The sequence below is a fragment of the Delphinus delphis genome, chromosome 7 (assembly GCF_949987515.2).
Source record: "Delphinus delphis chromosome 7, mDelDel1.2, whole genome shotgun sequence".
Classification (NCBI taxonomy): Eukaryota; Metazoa; Chordata; class Mammalia; order Artiodactyla; family Delphinidae; genus Delphinus; species Delphinus delphis.
In genome coordinates this window covers 32,406,239-32,432,352 of record NC_082689.1, presented here as the reverse complement: position 1 = coordinate 32,432,352, position 26,114 = coordinate 32,406,239, and the positions used below count along the sequence as shown (strand labels likewise).

Sequence of the window (26,114 nt, the reverse complement as noted above, 5' to 3'; positions counted from 1 at the left end):
TGGCATGAATTGGGACTGTGAGAAATTGTAAAGACACAGACCTGACTCGAAGAGAACCATTTCGATGTTGGTCTCTTAGCAGAGTGCTTGCACCTTAGTGGGAAGTCAGTGAATATTTGTTTAATCAATAGCTGAAAACCAATTAATTTTGCCTGTTAAATGAAGTAATGAAAAGTATAAAATTAGGATGTTGGCATGTAATGGTTTTTTCCCTTGTGTTGATGAACATTTAAACTTATAACCTTCAAGGTAAAATTCAGAAAACCAAGTTATTCATGGTAATCTGAAGAAATTCTTTTTTTGAGAAGACATGCTATTGACATGAAAAGATAATTTGCCATTGTATGTAAGAATAGATCTGTATATGATGAATACTTCCTGTTGTAAGTTTTTAAAACTTCCCTAATACTTTGTTTTGTGTGTTAATGAGTTATCCCTCAAAAGAGGATCCTTAAGATAGCTTGTAAAATGTTTATGCATAGCGGTTTCCCTCCTTATATGTTTGTTTTATTGTGTTACCCTTTCCGTTTAATGTAACTTGCCCTTACCCCTTACCCTCCGCACCTTTTTGTTTTTGCAGTATCTCTTGCTCCTCCTCCCTCCATCCTACAGGTAACTCCTCAGTTACCTTTAATGGGATTTGTGGCCAGAGTCCAAGAAAATAGTAAGTTTATGTCTTCTTTATGCTGTAGATCAGATTCTAGGCATAAAATGTCATTTATATATGATTGGCTGAATAGTCATTCATTCACTGATACTTCAGATATTTGAATATTATGAACAGTCATTGTATGAGCAGCTAGTGTGGATGGTAAAATAATTACGATGAAATTCTCTACTTTCAAACAACTTAAAATCTGGTAGTGAAGATAAGACAAATAAATATAAAATAAGGCACATGTAGAAAGAAAGATCACATCTAATTGAGGAGGTGCTCTTTAATCACTGGATATCCCACACTTTTCTCTGGGTTGCTCAGACAATTAGTGGTCTGTCACTGGAGTTTTAGGGTTTTGTGGCCGGCCTGAGAATCTTCTTCCAATCCTGTGATTCCAGGTGTAAAAATGGCCATGCCATGGTGGGTCCCAGGGGACCAAATTGTCAGTCTGTCTCCCATGAGGCCTCATAGATTAGCAGTGAATTTAAGCTGGCCTGTGGTCTGGTGTTGAATCATGCAGGATCAGATAACATTGTATTGACAGGTCGAGTTTGCTCCTAGAGAAGCATTAAGGAAGCTGAGGAGACTGATGTCTACAGAGCAGGAGGCCTGTATCTGTATTTAGTGAGGAATTGCTAAAGCAGTGAACACAGTCTGTATGATAGATGAGTTCTCTTCTTGTGAGCAGTCTGCATAGGAACCATGTCACAATCATAAGGCTGTACGGGTATGGAATCGGAACTAGGGGAATTACACTAATGAAGGAGATAATGTCATGAGGCTGATGTAGCCTAATGCATGCATCTCATAACAGGGATGGCCTCAACTGTGGGATAGAAATATTTGCATTCTGTTGCTTAGGACTCCTGCTCCTTTGGAAATGGGCATTGCCAATACTAGAATGTAAGCTCTATGAGAGCAGGGATTTTTGCTTGTTTTTCACTGGCTATTTCTCCAGCACTTAGTGAAGCATCTGACACAGGGCAGGCACTTTGAGTCCCTCCTTTTTTGTGTGCTTCCGTAGCTGACTAAATGCTCCCTTTGTATCGACACATTTCTTTCTTGTATTTTAACTGGTTATAATCCAGTCTTATTGGCCTGAGGGCTCAGTGTCTCTTTCAGGTGCCTTTGCATCTCTGTTTGCTAATTTCTGAAAATAGTCCATTTTACCTCTGCTTATTGGAAGGTACCCCAATGAGCACCTCCAATATTTACCACAGTGTGCAATATTTACCTTTTAGGATGATCTTTTCTCATTTCTTTCCATAGTCATATACATTTTCTCACCTACAAAATGTATAAAAATAAGAACTTTGTATATGAGGTGAGCCGTGGCTGATTTTACAGGCATAGCAGGACTTATACATTCAAATGAATGTTGTCCTCTTCAAAACACTCACCTTGGAAAGATATATACCTATCTTTTGGAATGATCTTTATAGCTTTCAAGTCCATTATTTTGAAGATAACTCTGTGGTAGCAGATATTTACTCTATATTAAGTTTGATGTTTGGAAGAAGTCTGGAATTATTTGGAACCAGTTATACCGGGCTAAGTAATGCAGCTGTGATTCTGTTATTCCTCTTAAACCTTCTCTGGCTTCGCATTGCTCTTTGGATAGAGTTCAAACTGTTACAAGGCCCTTTCTGCTTAGTGCTGTCCAGCTTCCTCATGCCTCTTTCTACTGAACTTTGCTCAGCTCTTTGAAGGGCTCCTGCTTTGTATTTGTTATTTTCCTTTACATCTGACATGAAATATCTACCCCCACCCTGGGCCATTAACTCTTACTCATCCTTCAGGTTCCAGGAAGCCTTTCCTGACCCACATAAGAGATGTGGTCTACTGCTCTGTTTTCCATGATGACTTAAAGCACTTACTGCACTTAATTGTAAATGCAAGTTTGGTTGTCCATGTCTCCATGACTTTTGCTCACTGCTGTATTCCCAGTGCTGAGCATCGTAGCTGGCCATGGTAGGCTTTCAGTTGATGCTTTTGAATGAATAATGAAACATGACTTTAAAGTTGTTGAATTGATCTCATTCCATAATAGTGTAGCTTTTAAGATAAGAGGCATTGGAGTTCAAATTCCTGCTCTTCCATTTACTGTTGGAGTACTTAATCTTGGAAAGCCAGTTTACACATCCATAAATGAGGATTAAAAACACCACCTCCCAAGGTAAAGATTAAATGAAATAATGTATTATAAAGTGCTAACTGAGTAACTGGAACATTTTAAGTAAAAAATAGTAATCATTTTGGCTAAACTTTATTCAGCATCCATCAGCACTAACCCAAAGGGAGGAGAAAGTCAAGCTTGGGGATTTGGAACAGTAGAGTTGGTGGGAACACTTCTCTTGCCTACTTATTTTTTGAAAGATTATTATTTTCAAGTCTAGGTTTATACTCCATGAACATAGAAGCTTGGATAGGAAACACTGAACTTTGCATAATGTGTAGTTTTGTTATCAGCTTGATACATTCTTAGTTTCAGATGCACCACCTCCACCACCACCTGTGGAAGAACCAGTCTTTGATGAGTCCCCACCACCACCTCCTCCTCCAGAAGATTACGAAGAGGAAGAGGCAGCCGTGGTTGAGTATAGTGATCCTTATGCTGAAGAGGACCCACCGTGGGCTCCAAGGTCTTACTTGGAAAAGGGTAAGTTTCAGAGGGATATCTGGAAGGATGGGAAGAAACCTCTATGTACGTTGAAATGAAATTTGCTGGTACTGAAGAGAATCTTATTTATTTTTTACTTATAAGTAAAGTTTGGCCTGTATTAGCCTGTATATTTTAATTAATTTAGTTTACAGGGTTCATGATTTTGGAAGTCACACTGGTAAAATCCTGTGACTGGTTTTTATTTACGATTATATGTTGTTCCCGTTGAACATGCTTTTTATGAATGGTTTCTATAAGGGAAAAATTTTGAAAAGAGGTTTTTTTCTGGAATGACTCAGGAAGAGGATGATCTTTCCAAATTATGTTATTCCTACTCCCATGCTGTGAAGCATTTTTTAAAAAATATTTATTCACGTTGGCTGCGTCAGGTCTTAGTTGTGGTATGCAGGATATTCGTTGTGGTGTGCAGGATCTTTCATTGAGGCACACGGGCTCTTTGTTGTGGCGCGCGGGCTTCTCTTAAGTTGTGGCGTGCAGGCTCCAGAGCATGTGGGCTCAGTAGTTGTGGCACACGGGCTCTCTGGTTGTGGCGTGCAGGCTCAGTAGTTGCGGCATGTGGGCTCTCTAGTTGTGGCGTGTGGGCTCTAGATCACGTGGGCTTAGTTGCCCTGCGGCATGTGGGATCTTAGTTCTCCAACCAGGGATCGAACCTGCGTCCCCTGCACTGGAAGGCGGATTCTTAACCACTGGACTACCAGGGAAGTCCTTAAAGCATTCTTTTGTGGCATCTTATATCAGATATTCCAGTTTAAGTATCTCCATATGAAACTTTCTTCCAAAGAATATGGTTTCTCAGTTTCTTTGCAGAGTAGGTGTTCGGCATTTCTTTTGGTGAAAAGTTTCTCTGAATGTATTAGCTAACCATCATATGACACTTTTGGGACACAGGCTTACAAACGTCATCAGGACTAGTCAGCTCAGAAGAAATGTGTGCTGTCTTGAAGGAAATTTTCTGTTAAGAAAGTTAAAGCTACTAACTCACTGGGTTTCAAAACTGACTGCACGTTAGAATCACCTGGGGAGCTTACATCAACGAATAGTGGACTTCCACTTCTGGCTAAGATAGAGCAACAGTAATCAGATTTACCCTCCCTCCTAAAACACTTAGGAATGAATCCAGGAAAAAATATAAAAGATAATGGTTTTCAGACATTAGATAACAAGCATTGGTGGACTATGGTCCCAGAAAGAAGGAACTCAAACACGGTGAGTCCTTAATTGTTCTAGCTTTGCTATCTAGAGGCAGTTTCCAGGCCACAGTGCAAGGAGGTGGAACCCAAATAAGCCTGGAAGTCTCACTGAGTAGAGAAGATAAGAGATCACAGAGTTTTGGGAGACCATGGAGAACAGGTAAACTACTCAAAGACAAAGGACAGAGCTCTGGATATCTGCAGAAGGGTCTCCTTGAATCTTTGACAGAGTACTGATCTGTACATGTATGTGAAGAAACTACCTGAGATTAGAGAAAGAACAATCAGAAAGGAGTAGGCAGAAAAAGTCTTGGAAATTACAGGCCTGGGAATAGTTCATGTTCCCAAACGAGCAAGAACAGAAAGACCCTGTAATACACAAGGCATTGAGAAGAGGCCTCAAAAGTGTGTCCCCTCAGCTGTGGGGCGAAATTAGCCCTAGATTATAGGTTGCCCTGAACTGCCCTAACAAATGTTAAAATGCAAACTTTGAAAACATCCAGCTGATTTCAAGTAACTTAACCGAGTTCCAGGACAAAACCCAGCATTGTACAAAGGAGTCAACAAAATCCAGTACACCAAAAAGTAAAATTCATAGTGACCAGCATCCAATCAAAAATTACAAGGCATGTAAAAAGTCAGGAAAATACAACTCATACCTAAAAGCAAAGCCAGTCAGTAGGAACAGACCCAGAAGTGACCAAGATGATGGAATTACCAGACACGGGTATAGCTAGTATAAATGCCACATATATCCAAGAAGGCAAAGGAAAACATGCACATGAGAGAGAAGCAGAATATATTTTCTTAAAAAAGAGAAAGAGAAACATAGAATTTCTGGAGATTGAAAAATATAGTATCTGAAGGGACACTTAGAAGAAAAGATCAGCAACCTTGACAATATGACATTAGAAACTATCCAAAACGAGGCACAGAGAAAAAAACCAAGACCAAAAACACAGCAACAGATATGTGGAACAATATCAAATAATCTTTATTTGCAGAAGATATTATCTTGTATGTAGAAAATCCTAAGGAATCTACAAAAAAGCTGCTAGAACTAAAAAGCGAATTTAGCAAGATGGTAGGCTACAAAGTTGATTTGCAAAATTAATCGCATTTTTATATACTAGCAACAAACAATTAGAGATTGAAATTTACAAAATAATACCTTTTGTAATAACATCAAAAATATGAAAACTTAGGGATCAATTTTTTTTTTTTTGGCCGTGGTGCGTGGCTTGTGTGATCTAAGTTCCCCAACCAGGGATCAAACCTGGGCCCTTGGCAATGAGAGCTCAGAGTCCTAACCACTGGACCGTCAGGGAATTCCCAGGGATAAATTTAATAAAGGCCTTAAATAAATTGAAATAAATAATGTTTTTTGATCATTATTGTTAAGAGACAGTTTTTCCTAAATTGATCTATAAATTGAATGCAATCTCAATAAAAATTCCAGCAGTCATTCTTACAGAAAATGACAAGGGGATTCTAAAAGTTAAATGGAAATGCAGAAGACCTAGTTTAGTCAACACAATTTTGAAAAACAAGACTAATGTTGGAGGATTTAAACTACCTGATTTCAGAGTTCTGGTATAAAGCTACAGTAATCAGGACAGTGTGGTATAAATATAGAAATATACATCAAAATCCAGAAAAAAAAGAATCCAGAAAAAGATCCACACATACTTTTTGACGAAAGTGCAAGGTAATTCAATGGGGAAAGGATAGTGTTTTCAAAAATAGTGCTGTTAACAATTGGATATCCATATGCAAAACATGAACTTCTACCCTTATTACCTCACCATACACAAAAATTAACTCGAAATGTATTTGGATGTGAATGTAAAACTGTGAAACTTCTAGAGAAAAATATAGGAGAAAATCTGTGTTCTGGGGTTAGGGGAAACTTTTTGTAGAGAACACATTAAAAAACATGAAGCTTAAAAGAAAAAATGATAAATTGAATTTCATTCAATTAAACTTTTCTTTTGTAACGATGGTGTTAAGAAAATGACAAGGCAAGCCATATAGACTGGGAAGAATATTTGCAAAATAACTCAGGAGACGACAAACAACTTGTAGAAAAAAACAGTTTGGAAACACTTCATCAAAAAAGATGTATGAATTGCAAATAAGCACATGGAAAGATACTCAACATTATTAGTCAGGGAAATGCAAAGTGAAGCTGCAATGAACCAAACTACTTATCACTACACACCCTCTGGAATGGCTACAATTAAAAACACTGATAATACCAAGTGTCAGAGAAACTGTGGTGAAACAGGAGCTGGTACAGTGTACATTGCTGGTAAGAATGCAACGTTTCAGCCACTTTGGAAAACAGTTGGCAGTTTCTTATGAAGTTAGATATACACTTACCAGGTAGTCTGGCAGTCCCTTCTTAGATGTTTATTTACGAGGAATGAAGATGTATGTTCACACAAAGACTTGAACTTGATTGTTCATAGCTGCTTTATTCATAATAGCCAAGACTGGAAGCAACCTATACGTCTTTCAACTGGTGAATGGATAAGCTAATTGTGGGCTATCCATCCATTCAATGGAATACTGTTCGGCAATGGAGAGGAATAAACTACTGGTACGTACAGTGATATCGATGGATCTCAAGCATTATGCTAATGAAAGAATCTAGACACAAAAGACTCATACTTTATGATTCCATCTAAATGAAATTTAGAAGATGAGTGGTTTCGGGGGACCAATAGTGGCTACATGGGGGCATAAGGAAACTTTGGGATAATGGCCATTGTAAGGATTGTGGTAGAAGTTTTTCATTTGTCATGTATACAGGTGCATACATTTGTGAAAACTCACTGAATATAAACTTAAGTGATTGTGTTTTGTGTCTAAATTACTTCTTAATAAAGCTGCTTTAAGAAAAGAAAAAAAAAGAGCCCAAGGTACACTAGGGTACCAGTGTCCAGTGGCCTTGGACATAGACATGTTTTACAGATTCCATGACATGTTTTACAGATTCCTTAGCTGATTTTAACACTGTCCTGGACAAAGTGATGACAGTTTTCAGCTCTGAAAAACCAGCTCAGTGAGTCCTTAAGAGAAAAGCATAATGAAGAGATTTGCTTGTTAAAAATCTCCTCTTCGGTGAACATGTTAAAATCTGGAGAGATTTGTAAGAGAGGAAAGTAAGTTTATTTTCAGTCCAAATAACTCTTTAAAGCTTAAAAGAAAATGCCTGAGTTGTTTCCTAAGATATTTTTCAAAGTTAATCTCTGTTAAGCTCAAATCTTTTAAAACATGAAAATCAAATAACCTCCTCCTTACTCTTTCTGGAGAAACAGAAATAACCGTGTTCAGCTTATGACTGATTGCTTTTTGTTGGAGTGCATAAATGTTGAGCCTGTTGCCTAATGTCTTATTTTGCTATCTTAGACTTAGGACCTCGTTCTCAACTGTGTCTGCATATTAGGGTCACCTAGGGAATGTTTAATATGTCTGCACTTCCAGATCTATTAAATCAGAATCTGTGGACATGGGACGCAGGCATCAGAATTTTTTAAAGTTCCAAGGTTGAGAACCACTGCATAGGTTTATCTTAACCCTTGATTATTAGCCAAGTGGAGATAATTTGTATATGTAAGTATCTTTATTTAACTTGGGTAGAGAAAAGATATTTTCTTTTATTTATTATGTGCCTGGCATGATGCAAGACTTATTACATATGTAAGGCAGTTAGTTTCCCCATTTTGCAAACTAGGAAATTGAGGTTCAAAATAATTTATGTTACAGAATATGACAGAAGATGTTTGTGTTATAGGAGTATATATATATCATATATATCATAATAGTTATTAATGGTAATAAAAGCAGCTAACATTTATATAGAATGTTTACACATGGCCCTGTATTGTGTGTACATTGCCTCATTTAATATAACGATGCTTTGAGGTATTGGCACTATTATAATACCCATTATACAGCTGAGTAAAAAGCAGCTTAGGAAAGTTAAGTATGTTCTGTAAAGTAATAAGTGGTACAGCTGGGATCTGAACTAGGTGGCATAACTCCTGAGCCTACATTCTTAACATTGTCTTAAGCTTGTACTCTGACAGACCTGGAATTGAGTCTTGGCTGTAACGTTTACTAGCGTTAAATTATTTGTGACAAATTGACTTGTCAGTGCCTGTTTTATTTCCCTTTCTTCTATCAAGCCATCTGTTCTTGTGTTTTTCTAGCTCAATGACATAACTTCTTGGTAGAAGCATAAACAGTGTATGGTAACTTATCAGATAACACTTCTGTCCTCACAAGACTGACGGTCCCTTGTCTTATTCATCTTTGTATCTCTAAAAATCAGAGTGGATGCTCCATTAATGATTGTCAGAAAATGAATAGTGCCATTAATTCTGTCTGGGGAGTCCAGAAAGCTTCTCAGAGGACATGGTATATGTGATGTGCTTTGAATGATGAGTATGAGTTTCTCAGGCAGAGGAGAGAGAGAGGAAGGGCTATCCAGTCAGAGGGAATCCTCTGAGTCAAAAGGGCATGGTGAGTAATGTCCTGTGCTGGGGGGACCTGGGTGGGTTGTAGGGAGGGAGTGGGCAAGCTAAGAGTGTAGGAAGGGAAGTTGTAAATAATGATGGGAGGCCTTGAATACCAGGCTGAGGTGTTTTGAATTTTTTTCTTTTTAAAAAATCTGATAGTAGAGGGAAATTGTGGAAGATTTTAAATGGGTTAATGTTAAGTTCCCATGTATTTGGATTTTAATTTTTGAAAAAAGATACTTGATAATAGTGTAGTGTGCATTAGAAAGAAAGAAAAATAGGAGTTGGAAAGACCAGGTTGGGTATCTTTCTAAGCAAGAGATTAGGGCCTCAACTGAGGCAGTGGTGCTGAAAACCTTGTTCACATAAATAAGTAGATGCAAATGGAATTATTTTTCATGCAGCACTGTCAGTTCTCTTAAATCCTTCAGAGTTATTTGGCAAAAATCAAATAATGTTCTATCTTTAAAAATCATGTTTTATATGGTGTGTCATCTGATAACCCCATTAAAGTCCACCTTAACTTTTGTTAAAAGCAAAAGAATGGGAGCCGCTTAAGTTGCAAAAAGGTTGGGATAGTCAGTGGAGTAATTCTCTTTCTTAATACCACACTGGTATTTTGAATTGTCCCTTTGGCACTCAGGGTGTTTTATACTTAAGCATAGTACATCACTGTATTTTTGTTAAGTAGGAGAAAGATAAACAGGAAATGAGAACTTTTATGACTGATGCTTGACAGAGGATATCATCTCAAGCAGATCAGATTTCGATGCAGGATTTATAAAAGTTGAGGATCTAGAAAGAAACTCTAAAATCATCTGTCACTCATGCTACTTAGAAAATCTTCAGGTGCCCCACAGTGATATGTGTATTCCAGTTTAAAGACTGCTGCGCTGATTAGGGCGTTGAGTGTGATGATGGAGAAAAGTGTTTGGGTTTGAGAGATTCAGAAGGTGTAGAATTAACAGGACTTGTGGATATTTTCCTCTGAATTACTTTTCAGTGGGTTTGCATTTTTATAAGCATCAAGAATGTTATCAACCCCCCCCCAAAAAAGCTAAAAAAATACTACATTGACTAGAAATACTGAGTATTCTACATATCTTGTGTTCTCTTTAAACTTGTATGCCATTTAATTGTATCTGTTTAGATGTTAGAAATACACACTAAACTCTTTCTAGGTCCCTCTAAAGTGTTTTCTGGCATCCTAGATCACTGTAATGGCAAATATTCAGAGTTTTAAGAAAGCTGTTGACTTAAAGCAGGCCTGGAACAAATTGCACTGTATCAAAAGTCCCTGTTTTAGTTTGTTTCTTAATTATTTATTTAGGATTAAGGTTGCATAGAAAACAAAGTCAATATATGCTTCTTAAAATGGAGAGATTGGAGATTTATTGAGTGAAATTCTGAGTGGTATAATAAACATAGAGGATCTTTCTATAAAAAAGATAAATCTTCAAGTGGATCTGAGCAAGTTATAGGGTATCCCAATTTAACTAAACTGTTGAGGAAAATATAACACTTAGGAACCAGGGATTGTCCCAGATATCATTTAAAGGCCCCATTTACCAAGTTACTTAAGTAATGAAAATCATAGGAGAGCTTACAGGTATCTTGGTTTTCTTAACACTTTTAGTCTGTTACTGTGGATATGTTAAATTGGTGGCATAATGCAGCATGTGTTTTGAAAGAATATATATAGTAGACGCCCGTCATTCACACATATAACCTGTGGGAATTCAACCACTATTCTCAGTGAATGGGCATAGGCTCTAGAAAGTGTGAGAAAGCAGATGGAAGTCTGCTCTTCCCTCAGTCTCTCTCATTTTTTCACTGGCCTCTCCTAGTGTATCTCACTGCACTAGTCTAATTCTAATGTTTAAAGGTACGTGTTTTTACATAATATGGTGCTTTAACACAAGCTCAACTGAAGAAACAGCCATCTTTCCCTATTCTGGGATTGTATCTCTTCAGAGAGATTGTTGAACAGTAAGTGTGACTAAATACTGTTTTTGGCCATTTATACAGTTTTGAACCTAACCTCAAGATGGGATTCCACTGTGCAGGACTGGGTATTAGAAAACAGAATTCGCAGGGAGGGTCCTGTGTTTAGAAAGTCACTGTGTTTGAAGTGCTGCAGAAGTTCGGAAAGGATAGATATTCATTTATTTGGTTCTGCCTTTCTAGGAACGTTATTCTTTTTCATATCCTTTTTTTCCCCCCTCTAGTTGTGGCAATTTATGATTATACAAAAGACAAGGAAGATGAGCTGTCCTTTCAGGAAGGAGCCATTATTTATGTCATCAAGAAGAATGACGATGGTTGGTATGAAGGAGTTATGAATGGAGTGACTGGGCTCTTTCCTGGGAATTATGTCGAGTCTATCATGCATTATTCTGAGTAAAGCTCAGCAAGGCTGTGTTTCCCTCACGGGAATAGTCAGGTCTTCCCAGATTATCAAAAGGCCCTGGGGATTCCCCTCCAGTGAAATGAATGAAGGATTCAAATGACAAAAACTACTTACGTTTTGTTTTTTTTGGTTTATCCCTCAGTATTAAAACAAAAAAGCAAGCTGAGTTTGAACAAATGGCTCTTTCTGCCATCACTTATACTATGCTGAGCTGTTTGGACTGAAATAAAGTGACGGTTTCTGAATATATCAGAGGTATAACAGCATAACTATGTGAAACAAATCAGGTTAAAACTGATTCAGAAAAGAAATCTGGGATCTTTCTCAGGAATACTGTACATGCGTGGGAGTTCTCCTCCTGCGGAATCTGTGGCATTGGATGATCTGCAGTGCCTGTGGCTAGCCTCATGGCCCAGGGTGTGCCCCAGCCCCACTTCCTTCCACTGGGATGAGGAGGGGGAACCAATATTTAAATACCATACATAACCATTTTTATAATTGTTTCACATGGCTTATTTCCTCTTCAACACTGTAAATCCTGCATTCTCTCAGCACGAGTGCACCAGGTGAGTTAGTGTTGAGCTGACTTGCATCCCTTCATGTTTCTTAGTTCGTAGATTATAAGAATGATTTGAGTCTCCAAACATTCTGAAGGTGGTTTTGTTCTACTGCGCTGCTGCTGTGTGAGACTGCATTGCCACTGCTGGCAGTGCACCCAGAGGTGTGACAGGTGCAGCCTGGTCCGTGCGCTCAAGTGGGTGTGCAGAGGTAGACGCGAGGGTCCCTAAGGTTCTAGAGAGGTTGAACTGCAGAAGTGCATCCTAAACCCTTGCCTTAGGTGCTGTTTTGAGGAGTAGGACCTTAGAGGTCAGACCAACTATTTCTTTACTTCTTTCACTATTTAGATAAATAGTTTTTGTTTTTTTTTTTAATAGCAGTTATTTTCAAGTCTCGACAGTCACTGGGAATAAAAGGCTTGCTGCTGTGCTCTCTGAATGTTATGGCAGGTGTTAGCTACTGCTGAATTTACTCACTTAGAAAAGGTAAATATTCCCCTGATTTTGTGTGTTTGGCTTTTGAAGTAGCTGCTGTTGGTAAGGATTTGAACCTTATCTCTCAGACTAAGAATAGTGGGATAAGTGGTATAAGGCCAAATACTTATTCAAGTTTTTTTTTATTTTCACCTGCACAATTACAACTTCAGATTCAGTGGAGTTTGGAAGGCAGATGGCTTTAATCCTCTCTTCTGTAATCAGTATAATATTGAAAAACATCCAGGAGGCCTTGCTGCTCAGCAGCTGAATACTGTGATGATAAACCAGCTCACAGGCCAAAGCCACCATGGGTCCTTTCCAGTCCCAGTGACTTGGCCAGAAGAGAGCTTTGCCAGGTGACTTCCCAGTGCTGGGGGAAAGGTGAGAGGCGGTAGGCTGCATATATTTCAAACATGGGCCTTGAACATAATAGGTAGTGCAGAGAGAGGAACTTGATTGAAAAATGAACAAGGGTGGTAGGTGTGAGGGAGTTTCAGATCGTGTAGACAGAGTTAATATTCCACCTGTGACTCTGTTATCAGAGCAGAAAACTTACCACCATTTAACTGAGACCCAGGTACAGTGTTTCCTATCAAGATTTTTGTTTCACGGTTGCAGGTTTTTTTCTCACACACTGCAAGTTAGCTCTTTTTAGATTTCTCCAGCACTTTGAATTTAGTTTTCATTAACTTGCCTCCAGTACACATTACACTTCATGCTTTGTTAGGTCACCTTGACACCCTTTATTCCCTGTCTTCCTTCAAAGTAATGGCCCTTGAGTGTCCTCTGAGCCTTCAGCTTCATTATGGCTGCAACCAAGACTATACTTGGAGAGGTTAAACTCTTCTTAGTGTTGGTGTGTAACTAGAAAAACTGTTTTGAAATTAGATGTTCAGAGTTATTTAAATAGCTTTTCACTGAGAAAACTTACTGGACTAATAAGGCAGAGGGTATTTTGAAATCCAATAAATAGTGCCCACAGCTCACACCTACAGAAGCCCAGAAGACAATTGTGCAAAAGGAGTTGGTGGTGGTCAGCTTGCCTGTTGGACCCCTGCTGGATTGGGGAACCGAGAAGACGTCAGTGAAGTCCTTCAGACTGAAGACCTGCCGCAGAGGGATCCATGGGTCAGCTGATTTTTCCTTTATTTTTTAGTACTAACGTGTGTGATTTTTTTGTTTTAAAAATAACACCTGTTGGATTTTCTGCATATTTTAAATTTTTGTATAGTTTTGAATTCTATATATCGTTTTGGAAGGATACTGTGTAATGACGGGCCAGGCCTAAAGTCATTGGAGACTTTTAATGTATGTAACATTTCATAGATTGCATGCTATTAATAGTATGTGAGGGTAGTATTTGTTTTATCGTAAGTTTCCCCCATTTATCTTTTTATACACTACAAGATGGTTGGTAGTAGTAATTCTAAATGAGTGCAGAAATCTTACATGCTACATAATATTGTGGCAAAGATGATCCAAGTCTAAACTCTGACCAGTAAGCAACCATTTTATCAGGCTAGAGGGAATCTTTTTCCTCTTGAAGTGTTTTTGACTTGTGTCCACTCCCTTTTTCCTTAAAAAAAAAAGGGGGGGGGAGGGTTAAGAGTTTGTTCCCTTTTTTAAAGTATTACTATTTGAAAGGCCATAGGGATGTAAATGAAAATATACTTCCTTGTTGACGTTATGGCCTAGGCAATAAATTGAAAACCAAAAGTGTCAGTGTGTCAAAATCTAGACTTGAGAGATTCAGCCTGCTGTGTTTGAAATACATATGAAACCTTTAAGATGTCTTGTTCATTGTTTCCCATCTTTTGGCTACTTGCTTTCTATCTTCTCCAGGGGCACCTCCTGTTCCTACAGTAGGGTTAAGGGCCTGCTACTCTTGCTGCATTCCTAACAGTCACTGGGTGAGACATTTTCATCCCTCCCTTTCTTTTTCCCCTCCTGCCACTGTTTATTACCCAGCTAGAGAGACTGTTTTATGTGTCTTCACAGTGGTCTCTGTGATGTAGCTGTGCTCCTCAGCAGTCTCTTGATATTACTGAAGACTTTCCTGTTTGAGAGGCATCAAAATGATAGTAGTTTGCTTTTATCCTCTTATGCTCATTTGCTTTTAGCAGGTGACCTTTCTGCATTAAAAACTGGTACTTTGGTACTTTCTTACCACCTTTTCTCCTCAGTGGAGACAGCATGGCATGTCCTGAAGGCCACCTCTCCCTTTGAAAAGTGTTTGATGGAGGAACTGGCAGGTGGTTGCTACGTCTTGGAAAAGAATGGGGATCTGCATCACTTCCCATCTGTTCACTTCTGAACTTCTTTGGCCAGGAACTCCTGATCAGTGTTAAGGTGATGATTTGCCTCACATGATTTACTTAGAGTCATAGAATTTTAGAGCTAGATGAGATTTCAGAAATTTTAGTTCAATACCATTTTACTGATGAGGTTTAGATGTTTCCTTTTCAAATAACAGCTAGTTAACAAAGGTAGAATTCCTGACTCAGCGCCTGGTACTCTTTCTACAACTGTCTTAATTGTGTTGTATGTTTCTTTTAAAGTTCTACTGGATGTCTTAAGGAAGATACTTGAAAAGATATGCTATGTCTCCATAAATACCATTCAGAGTGTTGTCTAAAGGAGTGTATTGAGTGTAGCCTTAATTAGTGAAAGTAATCTTCATTTTAACCCTTTTATAACTACACTCAGTACAAATGGTCTTTTCCATAAGGTGTATGTAGCTAAAATGTTACAGTGTCTGGGCACTGGAAAGAGCACAGCACAGCCTTACTTGAGAGAGCCTTAGAAAACACTTCTAAAACAGGCATTGCGCTCATTACCTTATGTTTATTTTATGCTGATCTTTGTTCCTGTTTCTTGAGAATCTCATAATTCTTCAAAAAAAGAAGAAAATTGACAAATGACAGGGCCTAGCTGTGTATAAATGATCCTTGCTAAATATCTTGAGGTTTTTTGTAAAAAATCAAACAAAAGACAAAAAGCTTATTTTCACATTAAAATGGAAACGTCTTTTGCAACTTCAGAATTCTATGGAAACGCAGTTTTTATCATATTTGTGTCCATGCATCTTTTTCTTAACAAGATGGTTTACAAAAAAGAATGTAAACAATTTGTGATCTGGTCAGTTATACTTTTAGCTCCCGGAGGGAGGGTTGGTGTTACGAGTTGAGTAAAAACCCATGTAGGAAAATTTGAGGGAGCGGTCTGTTGCCAGTAACCTTTCTTGTGTGTGCCATTAAACCACCTCCAGATGAGTTGCGGGAACATTCACTTTTTAATTTTGAAATTGTATTTCGAATTAATTGTTGCTGTGTACTAAGAACTTGGCCTAAATAAAATCCTACAAAGTATATCCAAATGTCTTGTGAATGTATTTCTGCAAGTAACTTTTCTCCTTTCTTTCTTTTTTTTTTTTTTTGGCTGTGCTGTGTGGCTTACGGGATCTCAGGTCCCCGACCAGGGACTGAACCCGGGCCACACCAGTGAAAGCCCAGAATCCTAACCACTAGACCACCAGGGAACTCCTGTAACCTCTTTTCTAAGGTGGTAAGTTTAAGTGTGTCAGAGAGAATCCATCCCTGTGCACTAATTACTGTCTGTCCCTATTTTTGCTGTAAGTGAACCTGAGGTTTTGATCACTTTCCACGAAATACATACAGTTCTTTTCTTTTAATATAAAAAAGGAGACCTTCTGTTCTTTTTGCCCCAGTTTGGTAAATGATAACATGATTTGTAAATACATTCGAATCCACGTTTATACATACCTTGACAGACATGGCAGTCCAAGACATGATTGTGATAACAAGACTTTGAAACAAAAAGCACCTCTTTTTGTACTAGTTCGTACCTAGTTGTATTTTGTTTGTTTAAAGAAAAAAATCTTAAAAGTTATTTTCTTACAGGCTAATCAGCTGAACACATCAAATTATAGTTTGTTTACCTTCACACTTTATGTGCGTGTTGCAGCCTCTCTATTTTGGGTACCTTGACATAAACAGCAAAACCAGGCTCTTAGTGGTGCCGATCCACAAACAAACAGTGAAGTACAGTTCTAACGTTTAAATGAAATCTATGTATTTTTATTAAGGATTGGATAAGCTGACATAAGGAAAACACGTAGCTGAAAAATTACACTGACTGTATGACTACTGTCCTAAGCCATTACAATAGTTTACTGACAGTAACTGGCAAGAGTAACTTGGAAAATAACTTAATCCAGCAGTAGAACAAAAACATGGTCAGTAGTACTGAATATATCTCTTATATATATCTATATATATATATAGGTTTGCACAATCAGGGAGCAAGGCACATAATTAATTAAATGAGAGCGTACATTTAAGCAGAAGAAAATAATAGCTACAAAGCTGAAAGAAAAACTGTAACTTCATCTTTACTGAGCTGTGCATAATCATCTGAATAACGTCTTCTATCCAGTACTTTTAATGCAGTTCCTTTTGCCTTTTTCATGCTTCAGTAAGGTATATTCCTACATTGTATCTATTTATGGCAAAGCTCCCACAGCTTAGATGTCAGCAACTGGGAGCAATCCCAGTTAAATATAATGTGCAATTTTTCTTTAAAACAGTAAACAATGTTTTTATGACATTTAGCACAAGCTAATATTTTAAATGTACATTTCTATAAAAGGAGTTCACTAGTGGCTGATAATAAAATTAAGCAAAATCATTTGAAACATTCCAGTTAATGCTTATTTTCTAGGAGGAATTATTTACAAGTAGAGAGAAAAATATAGGAGGTGGTAATCATGAAAAATGGCAGTTTTTGGTATTAGGTTACAATAAACTTAACAATGGACAGTTTCCAAAATGCAGATTTTTTTTTTTTTTTTTTAAGTGCCACAAGCATGTTCTGCCTAAGAAGAGGTTGAGGCTTCGATGATGAGCTTGGTATTAATAGCCATCCATGATCAACATTCACTTCTGAACTTGGCCATCTTTTAAATATGTAGTATTCACCATCACCCTGACTCGACTCGCTTCTCTAAATGTCTTTGGTAGAAAGCAGCCAGACCCCGTTTAGGTAGATGAAGCCATCTCTCGTGAGACCATCACTTTTCCTGTTTCTGCACAAACTAGAAACACTTTCCTTCTCTTTCATTAGCACCTCAAAGTTTGCCTGTTGGATTTTTTTTTTTTTTAATGCTAATCCTCCAAAAGAGTTCAAGGCACTGGGGGTTATAGCAGATGTTTCCTCTTCTAAATGGTTTATTACTTCAACAAGCAAAGAGCAAACCAACTGGAGATTATTTCCTTTGAGTATTTATCAAGTATATTGTGTTTAGCTTATTTTTACTTAGCAAGTTTATAGTACAGCTAAATTTCAGATTTCTTTTACATATAGATCTTCCAAGGGCACAATTAAGAACCGAGCACTTGTTTAGTTTGAGGGAGTCTGGGAAAGGGGTTAACAATGATCTTCTATTCAATTTTTAAATGAAAATAAATCTTAAAAGATACTGGGATACTTAATTCTGCACTACTTGCATCTCTCCATGGATCAAATCTCAACTTCGTGAGTGGTCGCATATTCCTATAGCGTTAGGAATAACTTGCTTTATGCAATGACATAAAGTGTATAAAACAAAATTCCAGGTTGGCAAAAGGTACTTGCAACCTAAAGTGATTTTTTTAGAAAGGGACGTCCTCTTATCAAGTGTATAAATCCAAATTATGAAGCCTATTTTATTGAAAGCAAGTCATTACACCTATAATCACACAGGGTCATACAGTTTTAACTGGTCTGAACTTATATCTGTGAGATAAGTTATATCTATGTGGAAACTGTATAAAAAATTTGGTAATACATAAAACGAGGAAAAGGTTAGTTTGCTTGTTTAAAATCACCTTGTGTTTGTAACATAAAACTGCTTTTAGCTGAGGGAAAAAAGGTGACAAAGGGTTCTGTTGGTGGCCTGATGGTCAAATCAAACCAATCTTACCATTACCTGAAGTTTTTTTCAGGCTAATCGTAGCCTTACATCCTTGACATGAACTTATTAGCAGTTTTCTCCCAGAATAGCAGCTTATGAAACTCTAATTAGATGCACAGCTATTAATAACCTTGACCTCAGAGTTGTTACCCTATTGGAATTATTCTTCATGATCCCCCAATTTTGTTTAGATTAACTTTCTTGATAAACTCAGGACTGCTTTCAGTGGCAAGTAAACTTACATAGAGAGGGGACTTCCAAGAGAGTTCACAGCCCTTCCTTAACAGGATGTGCGTCAGTGGGCAGGAGCACCTTGATGTCAGGACTGTGAGACATTACCTTGTCTATTACTGTGAGACGTTCTGATGAAAATTGTTTCCCAGGACTTTTCTGAAGTCAGCAGTCTTATCTTAAAAAGCCCCAGAAATTAAAAAAAAATCCAATTTACAGTTAAGTGGGTACCTGTAAACCTTTACAGTAGTAGTTACTTTTTCCAAGAGTATGATTCTGTAGCAGCTAAGGAAAAAAAAAATGCATTTGAGTAGTAAAAGCTTCAGTACAGAAAAATCTAACCAGAACAGGCTTTGCTACCCTTCAGAGTTGGTGCCAAAACTTTAAGCATAGGTTGGATCCAATTTTGAAATTATGTGGTAGAAGTTAAGGGTGTCACTAATTAATCTAGTCACTAGCTCTAATGGGCACCTGTTTGCACTGCCCTCCACAGCAGGGTGAGTTCATCTATGCTGTTCATCTTTCGGTACAGTCAAGACAGCCGCCAAGATCTTCTTCCTTGACCTGAAGAAGCTTTGCTGAGTTAGAGCTGCTGAGCAGAAGGCAGTGAAAGAAGGCACAGTACTAGTGTCATCTGGCAGTATGTTTTTTCCTTGAACACACCAGGGAAGAAGAACAGTACAAAAATAACAGTAATCTCCAAAGCCCCAACCCCCCCATGAAACCACATCCTAACAAATATCCAAATTCAAAAATTAAAAAAAAAAAAACACTAGGGAGTAAAACACTAGAAGTGTATCTAAAGTACCATTTTGGTTTTTTTTTTGATTCAGTTGTTTTACACACAGAGGAAAAAATGTTGATTAAATAGCCTTTTCTGTCTTTGGAGAAATACAAAGGGAAACGGCCTGTTGTCAGATAGTCAACAAGCCACTGACTGGGGTAAAAATGATACAGCTCCTCCTCTGGCCCTGTTCTCTTTAGTGTCCCTAGTGTTCTAAAGGATGTCTGCTCTTTCAGAAAAACGATACATCAGAAGCATCAGTTCAGATCGCTACCATCCAGACCGACACAAGCAAGAAGGCCCGGGAAATCCCCCACTGAAAAAAAAAGGCTGGATCTTAGGGCTCAAATGCGGAGGGAATGAAAACTGAGGGCACATGATTTGTTTCCCTCAAGGAGAGCTGAAGTTGCCCACCTTCATATAAAAAAACACCACCACCACCACAAAAAACCCTAGTGATGAACATTTATATCATTGGATTCCTATTCTTAGAAACTCTTTATCCCACAAATAAGGGCGATCCTTAGAATATAAAGCTTCAGGCAGAAGACATTGGGAAATCACTTCACTCATGAGTCACAGTGGAGCTTGGCAGTCTTTCTCAACTGTTTTTCAAATTGCTGTGCATGCTTAAATTAACAACGCAGATGTGTTAAAGGTCACTTCATAAGCATAACAATATCAAGCACACAAAACTTTGTCAACTGAAAAGATCTAAAAAGTGTCTTTTAAAGAAGCAGGGCTGTAACAAATGCACGATGGTGTATATTCTTATTGCTCTATAAACACATGAGTGTACTGTCACATCTGTGACAGTTGGGGGGTGCCTCTTACTCTCTTTATGATGAAGTACTTTGTTGGAGAATGGGTTTACAGGGAAATCCTGTTTACATAGCACAACTCTGCTTATTCTTGAATTATTTAGTATCTCTGCCCCACTGTATTGGCATCGCTTTTTCCTTATGGGATAGTGTCAGAGATTTTTGCAGTTTGCACTGGTGATCCCTATTCATAACAGGCACAGACTTTCATTACAAGGTGTGCTCATTTATCACTGCTGGGGAGGCTAGTTTTTATTCTCTGGTTTAAGAGCAGCTCTGAGATTGACCTGACGGTCCATTTATCATCACAAATTGATGAGCCAATACACATTTCTCTCATATACCGAGGAAAATTCACAGGGGAAAAAAAGCATCTAGAAGTATAGTGTGAAGCATACAGAATTATAGTGTGTCCTTAGAGCAATGATTCTATGTTATAGCAAACTGCATATGCATAATATGTAATGTCACTTACTGTACTTGGACTATACAACTCCCATCAGAACACCTGGTAACCCGGACAAATCTCTACAACCAGGCTACAAGAAGCAAGGACCCTAGTGTGCTCCAGTCGCTATGGGTGAAACTGTCAAAAAACTCATTTTCCCCCTCCCTCTATGATAGTCCCACACGTAAATGAATTCTTTGTATTTCACGTTACTAGCCACAAAAAACCTGATTAATGACAGCTGCACAGGGGCCAGTTTTGTTCTCTTTTCTAATCATCCATCCTTCTAGAGAGCAATATACAAAAAAGACGCATTTCAGAAGGTGATTTTGTTTTTCATCATGATGCAACATACTGGACTGGACAAAGGATTGAGTACACCTGATACAGCAATTGTCTACAGACACCTAGTATCACCGTCTACCTACAGCACACACCATAAGGAGGTAACTGGTGACCGAAAGACACACTGGGACAGAGCATTCCAAGGGTGTCGTGTTGGATATCCTCTTACAATAAATCAAAGCAAGAATCATGAAGCCAAACTTGAAGCTTCACAAGCTCATGAAAAGGATCCCAACAGTACAAAAAGAACTATGCAGGATTACAGTACTAAATTATCCATGTATTACAGGCGAAGGGCTTACCTGTGACCGAATACATCCTAGATTCCTGTGGGATCCTGGCAACAGTTTTGCAACTAGAATGGTTGAGTTACACCATGTATTTACTTTTTTCTATGCACGACCGACCACATACAGATAAGTGTCTGAAAATTTCCCCACACTGCACTATTACCCGTTCTATGAAGCTGAGAGGTTTTCCTGATTAAAGTGCCCCTTTATGTATAGTAATGAAATGTCAGTCAAGCAGTTCTAACTTCAGCCAACTGGGGAAAAAACAAACACAAAAGCCCCATAGATACACCAAACATTCTGGTTGTCTTCTCAAACTGAGAAGCAGCACATTATACATCTATCCTTAATATATAATATACAACATGCACAGATAGGCCGCGCATGGACATTTATAAAATACCTTCTAAATAAGTCAGAAGTTTTTGGTCCAATCCACATGACAGATAATAGAAATCATAAGGGACCGGCAGGACACACATCCCCTTCCATGCCGCTGCCACCCAAAATACACAAAACCCATTTTCAGATTAGGAGAGAAAAAGAATAAATAGAATCACTTTCAGCTATATATATACATATACATATATGTATACATATATATACAAACACACACTACCTATGTATAGCTATGTGTGTACCTGCACACGTACACACACATATAGCTGAACACTACCTGAATAACAACAACATCATACCAAGAGGCTCTGAACGCCTGAATTCGTAGATGATCAGGTGAGCTGACTGTAGAACTGATTACAGATCCCACGAAAATAAAGTCCTACGTAGCTACCAATCTCTTGAGAGCTTGGTGTTCTGGTCTCTTTTGGGGGGAGCGGGCGGCGGCCCTCTCCGCAGCGTTGCATAGCCTGATATATGACTGCCTCCATAACGGGCTTTCTGATGCTCAGAGAGCAGCTCGGGGGGTGGCGGGGGCAACGCCATATCATCCATGGTGGCTGTGGGTTCTGCTCTAGACACGCGCGAGGAGGAGAGCGAGCCATGCCGCGTGATGGACTTCCGCTGCAGTGTCCTGTTGAGGTCAGCCAGGAATCCAGGCTGGACACTAAGGCTGGATTTGGGAGAGGTGGGCACTTGTGGCACGACTGTGGCCATTGGCGGCTGCTCGGAGGTCTCGGCTTGCGTGAGGCGGGTGCTGTCGTTCCGTTTGGGTCGCGTGGGCGGAGGGGCCTTCCTGACCGACTTGGCCCACGGCTGTGGCTGCGGATTAACCACTGCCACTTTTGGAGACGTGCTTCCCGAGAACACTGCTGGAATGTCTACGGGGGGCAGAGGAAGCTCTATTTCCGGCGGAGGGGGTGGAAAGTCAGAATCGGACGGAGGAGAAGGGAATTCTGCCACGGAGTCCTTGCCGCGCCCACTCAGAACAGATGCTTTTGCCGACACACCCCCTTGCTGGAGAACTCCGGGAAGACTGAGTTTTCCAGGTTTGGGGGGCGCTGCGGGAGGTGGCGGCGTCTCCTTGCTGGGAGACGCCGAGGGCTCCGGCGCTGCGAACTTGCTGACTAGACTGTCTACTGAGGGTCTCTTGGGCTCAGGGTGCTCCGCACAGCTGCCGGACTTAATGCTGGAGTTGCGCTGCGGGGTCGGGGGAGGTTTCTTTCCCCCCGGACTGGACGTCTTACTGGTCTTTTTGCCCGGAGATCCGCTTTTGTCAGGGGCAGGGGCAGCAGTGGGTGCGGCTGGCGGAGGCGGAGGAAACACCAGGCTGCTCTCGGGGGGAGGAGGAGGGAAGTCCGGAGAAGGGACAGGGGTAGAGCTGGGCTGCCACTTGGGCTTTGCTTTCACAGCAGGCGGGGACTGAGGGGCGACGTTTGCTGCGGCTGAAGCGGGCTTCAAGGACGCCGCCTCCGTGGGGGCGGCGGTTGGAGGCGGGGGGAACTGGCTGGCTATTTGCTTCACCACGGAGGGCGCCGGAGACAGCGGAGAGGGAGGGGGCCTTACACAGAAGCTCTGCTGCTTGGGTAGCGTGGGCGGGGGGACCGGGCCAGGAGGAGCAGGGGGAGAGGGTGGAACGTGAGACACAGGAAGCGCTGGCTGCTTTTTCACTGGGGGGACGGGAGGAGGAGGTGTAGGTGACAGAGCCTGTGGCATAGCGGGCAGCACGGTCACAGGGGGTTTGGGGGGGGCCTGAGGAGGGAGGGGTGCAGGGATGGGAGGAGGTGGGGGCGGCGCCGGAGGGGCTGCTGGAGCGGCGTGCTGCACGTGATGAATCTTCAGCGGGGGCGGGGGCGGGGGCGGGCTGAACTGCGGCAAGGCCTGGGCGCAGGGGGCGGGCTTCAGCTGGGCCATAGCCGAGCCGGGGGTGGGGGGAGGCGGCGGGGGCGGCGGCGGGGGCACGGCTCCGCTGGGCGGCACCAGGATCTGAGGCTTCCCTGCCTGTGAGGTCGAGGAGGGAGGCTGCATCCCTGGTGGCGGGGGAGGCTTAAACAGGGCTCCCGCATGCTGACAGGCGTTCTGCAGCCTGGTTATTGTGCTGTACTTGACAAACATCGCGGCTGCCGAGCCCCCAGAAGGGGCCGACTGGCTGGGCAGGGGCGGGGGCGGGGGCGGCGGCGGCGGCGGGGGAGGCGGCGGGGGCGGGGGCGGCGGCGGCAGGGGCGGCGAGGGCTGTGAGGCAGAGCAGGGGGTGAGCGGCTTAGGCTGCGGGGACAAAGGGGGCATGAGAGAAGTGTAGGCTCGATTCACAGACTCCATTCTGGCCTAAAAGGAGGACAAAAGGGAGGTTGGGAGAGAGAAAACACAACAAACACAACAGTTACAGAGGTAAGCTTTGACTGTCAAACTAAAAAGCAAGGAAACAGAGACATGCATGAAAGGATGCAGCAGCTGATCATAAAGATGGACAATGTCGGGGAGGCTAAAATCTAACTCCCTGGGCAGCAAGGGCGCGGAGAAAATGTGTTTACCCAACGATCTTCTCCAACAGCCAGGCTGCCTAACAACCTGGGGAAAACGTCCTGCTGCACAAGCTGTCTGGATGGTGCTGGGCCCTCTGGCTTCTGCCTCTGGCTTTCACACACCCTGCCCCGAGTTAGAGCACGGAACCGCACCCCGCACCTCCCCGGACTCTGGCAAAGGGAGACGTGATGGCTGGAGTTCACCTTTCAGTCCAGGACGGCATCTACATCAAGCAGATGCCATAACTGGGTTTAGGAGTGCTGGTGGAGGGCCTCCCGAAGAATGAGGACGGCTTTCTGATGCTAGTGAGCAGACACGTGAGAGTATGAGTATGTTCAGCAGGCGTGCACAGTCACACAGGAATGAATGAGCTTGACACACACACTCGTGTTCGTGTGAGACACTTGCATCCAACATGCACAGAAGTCCAGCAATGCAGGTAAAGGGGGGGTATTCTTTACATTTGTTTTACTGGAAAATACATAAAGAAATACTTCATAAACATTATGCCAAAAGATCATAAAAATATACAGAAAAAGCCAGAAGAAAATGAGAGGAAACTTTGGAAGGCTAGAGTAAAGGAAATGTACCTAGAAATAGGAGCTAGAGTTTGCCAACAACTTGCTGACCAGCCCATGTGGGCCCCTCTTGGCACTGCCCAAATTACCACATCTGGTCATTTATTTCATGGAGCTACTCATGCATGAATGTGGTTCAAGTACTTCTGAGAGAGCAGAGGAAGAACTCCTGGCTTAATAACTTTGGGTACATCTTTTAGGCTCTTTGAACAAACTATGAGCATCCAAGATAAACCATTTGTTTCCAATTCTGAATGACATCTAATTAGCGTCAAGAATGCTTAGGTTAGTAGAGTAGAAGGCTCATTATGGGGCTGAGTTCTAATGCCCGTCAGGACATTCACATGTTCCTTTAATAACTGCACATCAAAATAAAAGCATTAGTCCGCAAGATCTGGTTACAGGAGTCACCCAGGTTAATGTGTTTCCAAAGAACAACCCCCGACCTTAACTTGACCCTGTCTTGGCTGCTGCAGGGGTGTAGTAGACCTTAGCTGTGCTGGCCTTCTCATTTGGCACCTGAGACTGAGGTAACAGGAGAAGAAACACACAGGGGGTCAAGACTCAAATACACTGTCACTGCTGCATGGCAGGGTTCGTGGACTTTCTGACACTACGTGCCATGACGGACTACACTGCTTCGTCACAGACCATGTGGACCTTTGCTTTCCTTGGCCTTTCTCATGACAACTGGGTAGTTCTACAATTTAAAATGCACATGGATAACACCATGTGTTATGTTTAGTAAGGTAAAGGACTTTTCTTTAGGTATGTGAATTGTGTAAACCCGGCTTGTCTACGACACATGTGGACCACCAGCACCAAATAGTGCTGTTCCACTCAAATTGATGAAGTACGAGAAGGAAAAAGAAGTATTTCTTAAAAGTGGGAGCCTCCGATAAGGGAGTTAAACTGCCAGTGTCTTGAGAATTTAGGTCATTAGAACCAATTCTCAAATATTTATTTTTCTAAGAGAAAGTGTTCCACCCCATTGGGCTACATACGCCTCCCTCCACCCTCTCCATGTCCAGTGGATCAACCACATATGCAAATAAAGGAATAAACTGAGGGGAAATAGCCACTTAATTCTCACTGATGAACGTACTGATGTAAGTGATTCAGACAAGACTGACAATGATGAAAAATCAAAATGATTGCTGGGTGAAAACAAAATGGCCAGGCCGGGTGTCCTACTGGCTCCTTGCGATGGTGTGTGCCCTCGC

General features: G+C 40.8%; 2 protein-coding genes across 15 annotated transcripts in view; one reads left to right on the top strand and one right to left on the bottom strand.

The window, feature by feature from the left end:
- ABI2 (abl interactor 2) overlaps positions 1 to 15,871 on the top strand; it is a 102,595-nt gene extending 86,724 nt beyond the window's left edge. For 4 of the 11 annotated variants that reach the window (XM_060016254.2, XM_060016250.2, XM_060016253.2 and 1 more), the window contains 3 exons: positions 581 to 664; positions 3,144 to 3,317; positions 11,286 to 11,577. In XM_060016254.2, the coding sequence (XP_059872237.1) occupies positions 581 to 664; positions 3,144 to 3,317; positions 11,286 to 11,461 (434 nt within the window). In that variant the 3' untranslated portion in view covers positions 11,462 to 11,577. Of the gene's footprint in view, positions 1 to 580; positions 665 to 3,143; positions 3,318 to 11,285; positions 11,578 to 11,609 lie in introns of those variants that run through there. The other 7 variants (XM_060016256.2, XM_060016252.2, XM_060016255.2 and 4 more) reach the window with 3 other exon arrangements.
- Positions 15,872 to 16,051: 180 nt separating this feature from the next.
- Positions 16,052 to 26,114, bottom strand: part of RAPH1 (Ras association (RalGDS/AF-6) and pleckstrin homology domains 1) — a 98,402-nt gene continuing 88,339 nt past the window's right edge. For 3 of the 4 annotated variants that reach the window (XM_060016244.1, XM_060016247.1, XM_060016248.1), the window contains exon 14: positions 16,052 to 24,115. In XM_060016244.1, coding sequence (XP_059872227.1) covers positions 22,181 to 24,115 — 1,935 coding nt within the window. In that variant the 3' untranslated portion in view covers positions 16,052 to 22,180. The remainder of the gene's footprint in view (positions 24,116 to 26,114) is intronic. The other variant, XM_060016245.1, reaches the window with a different exon arrangement.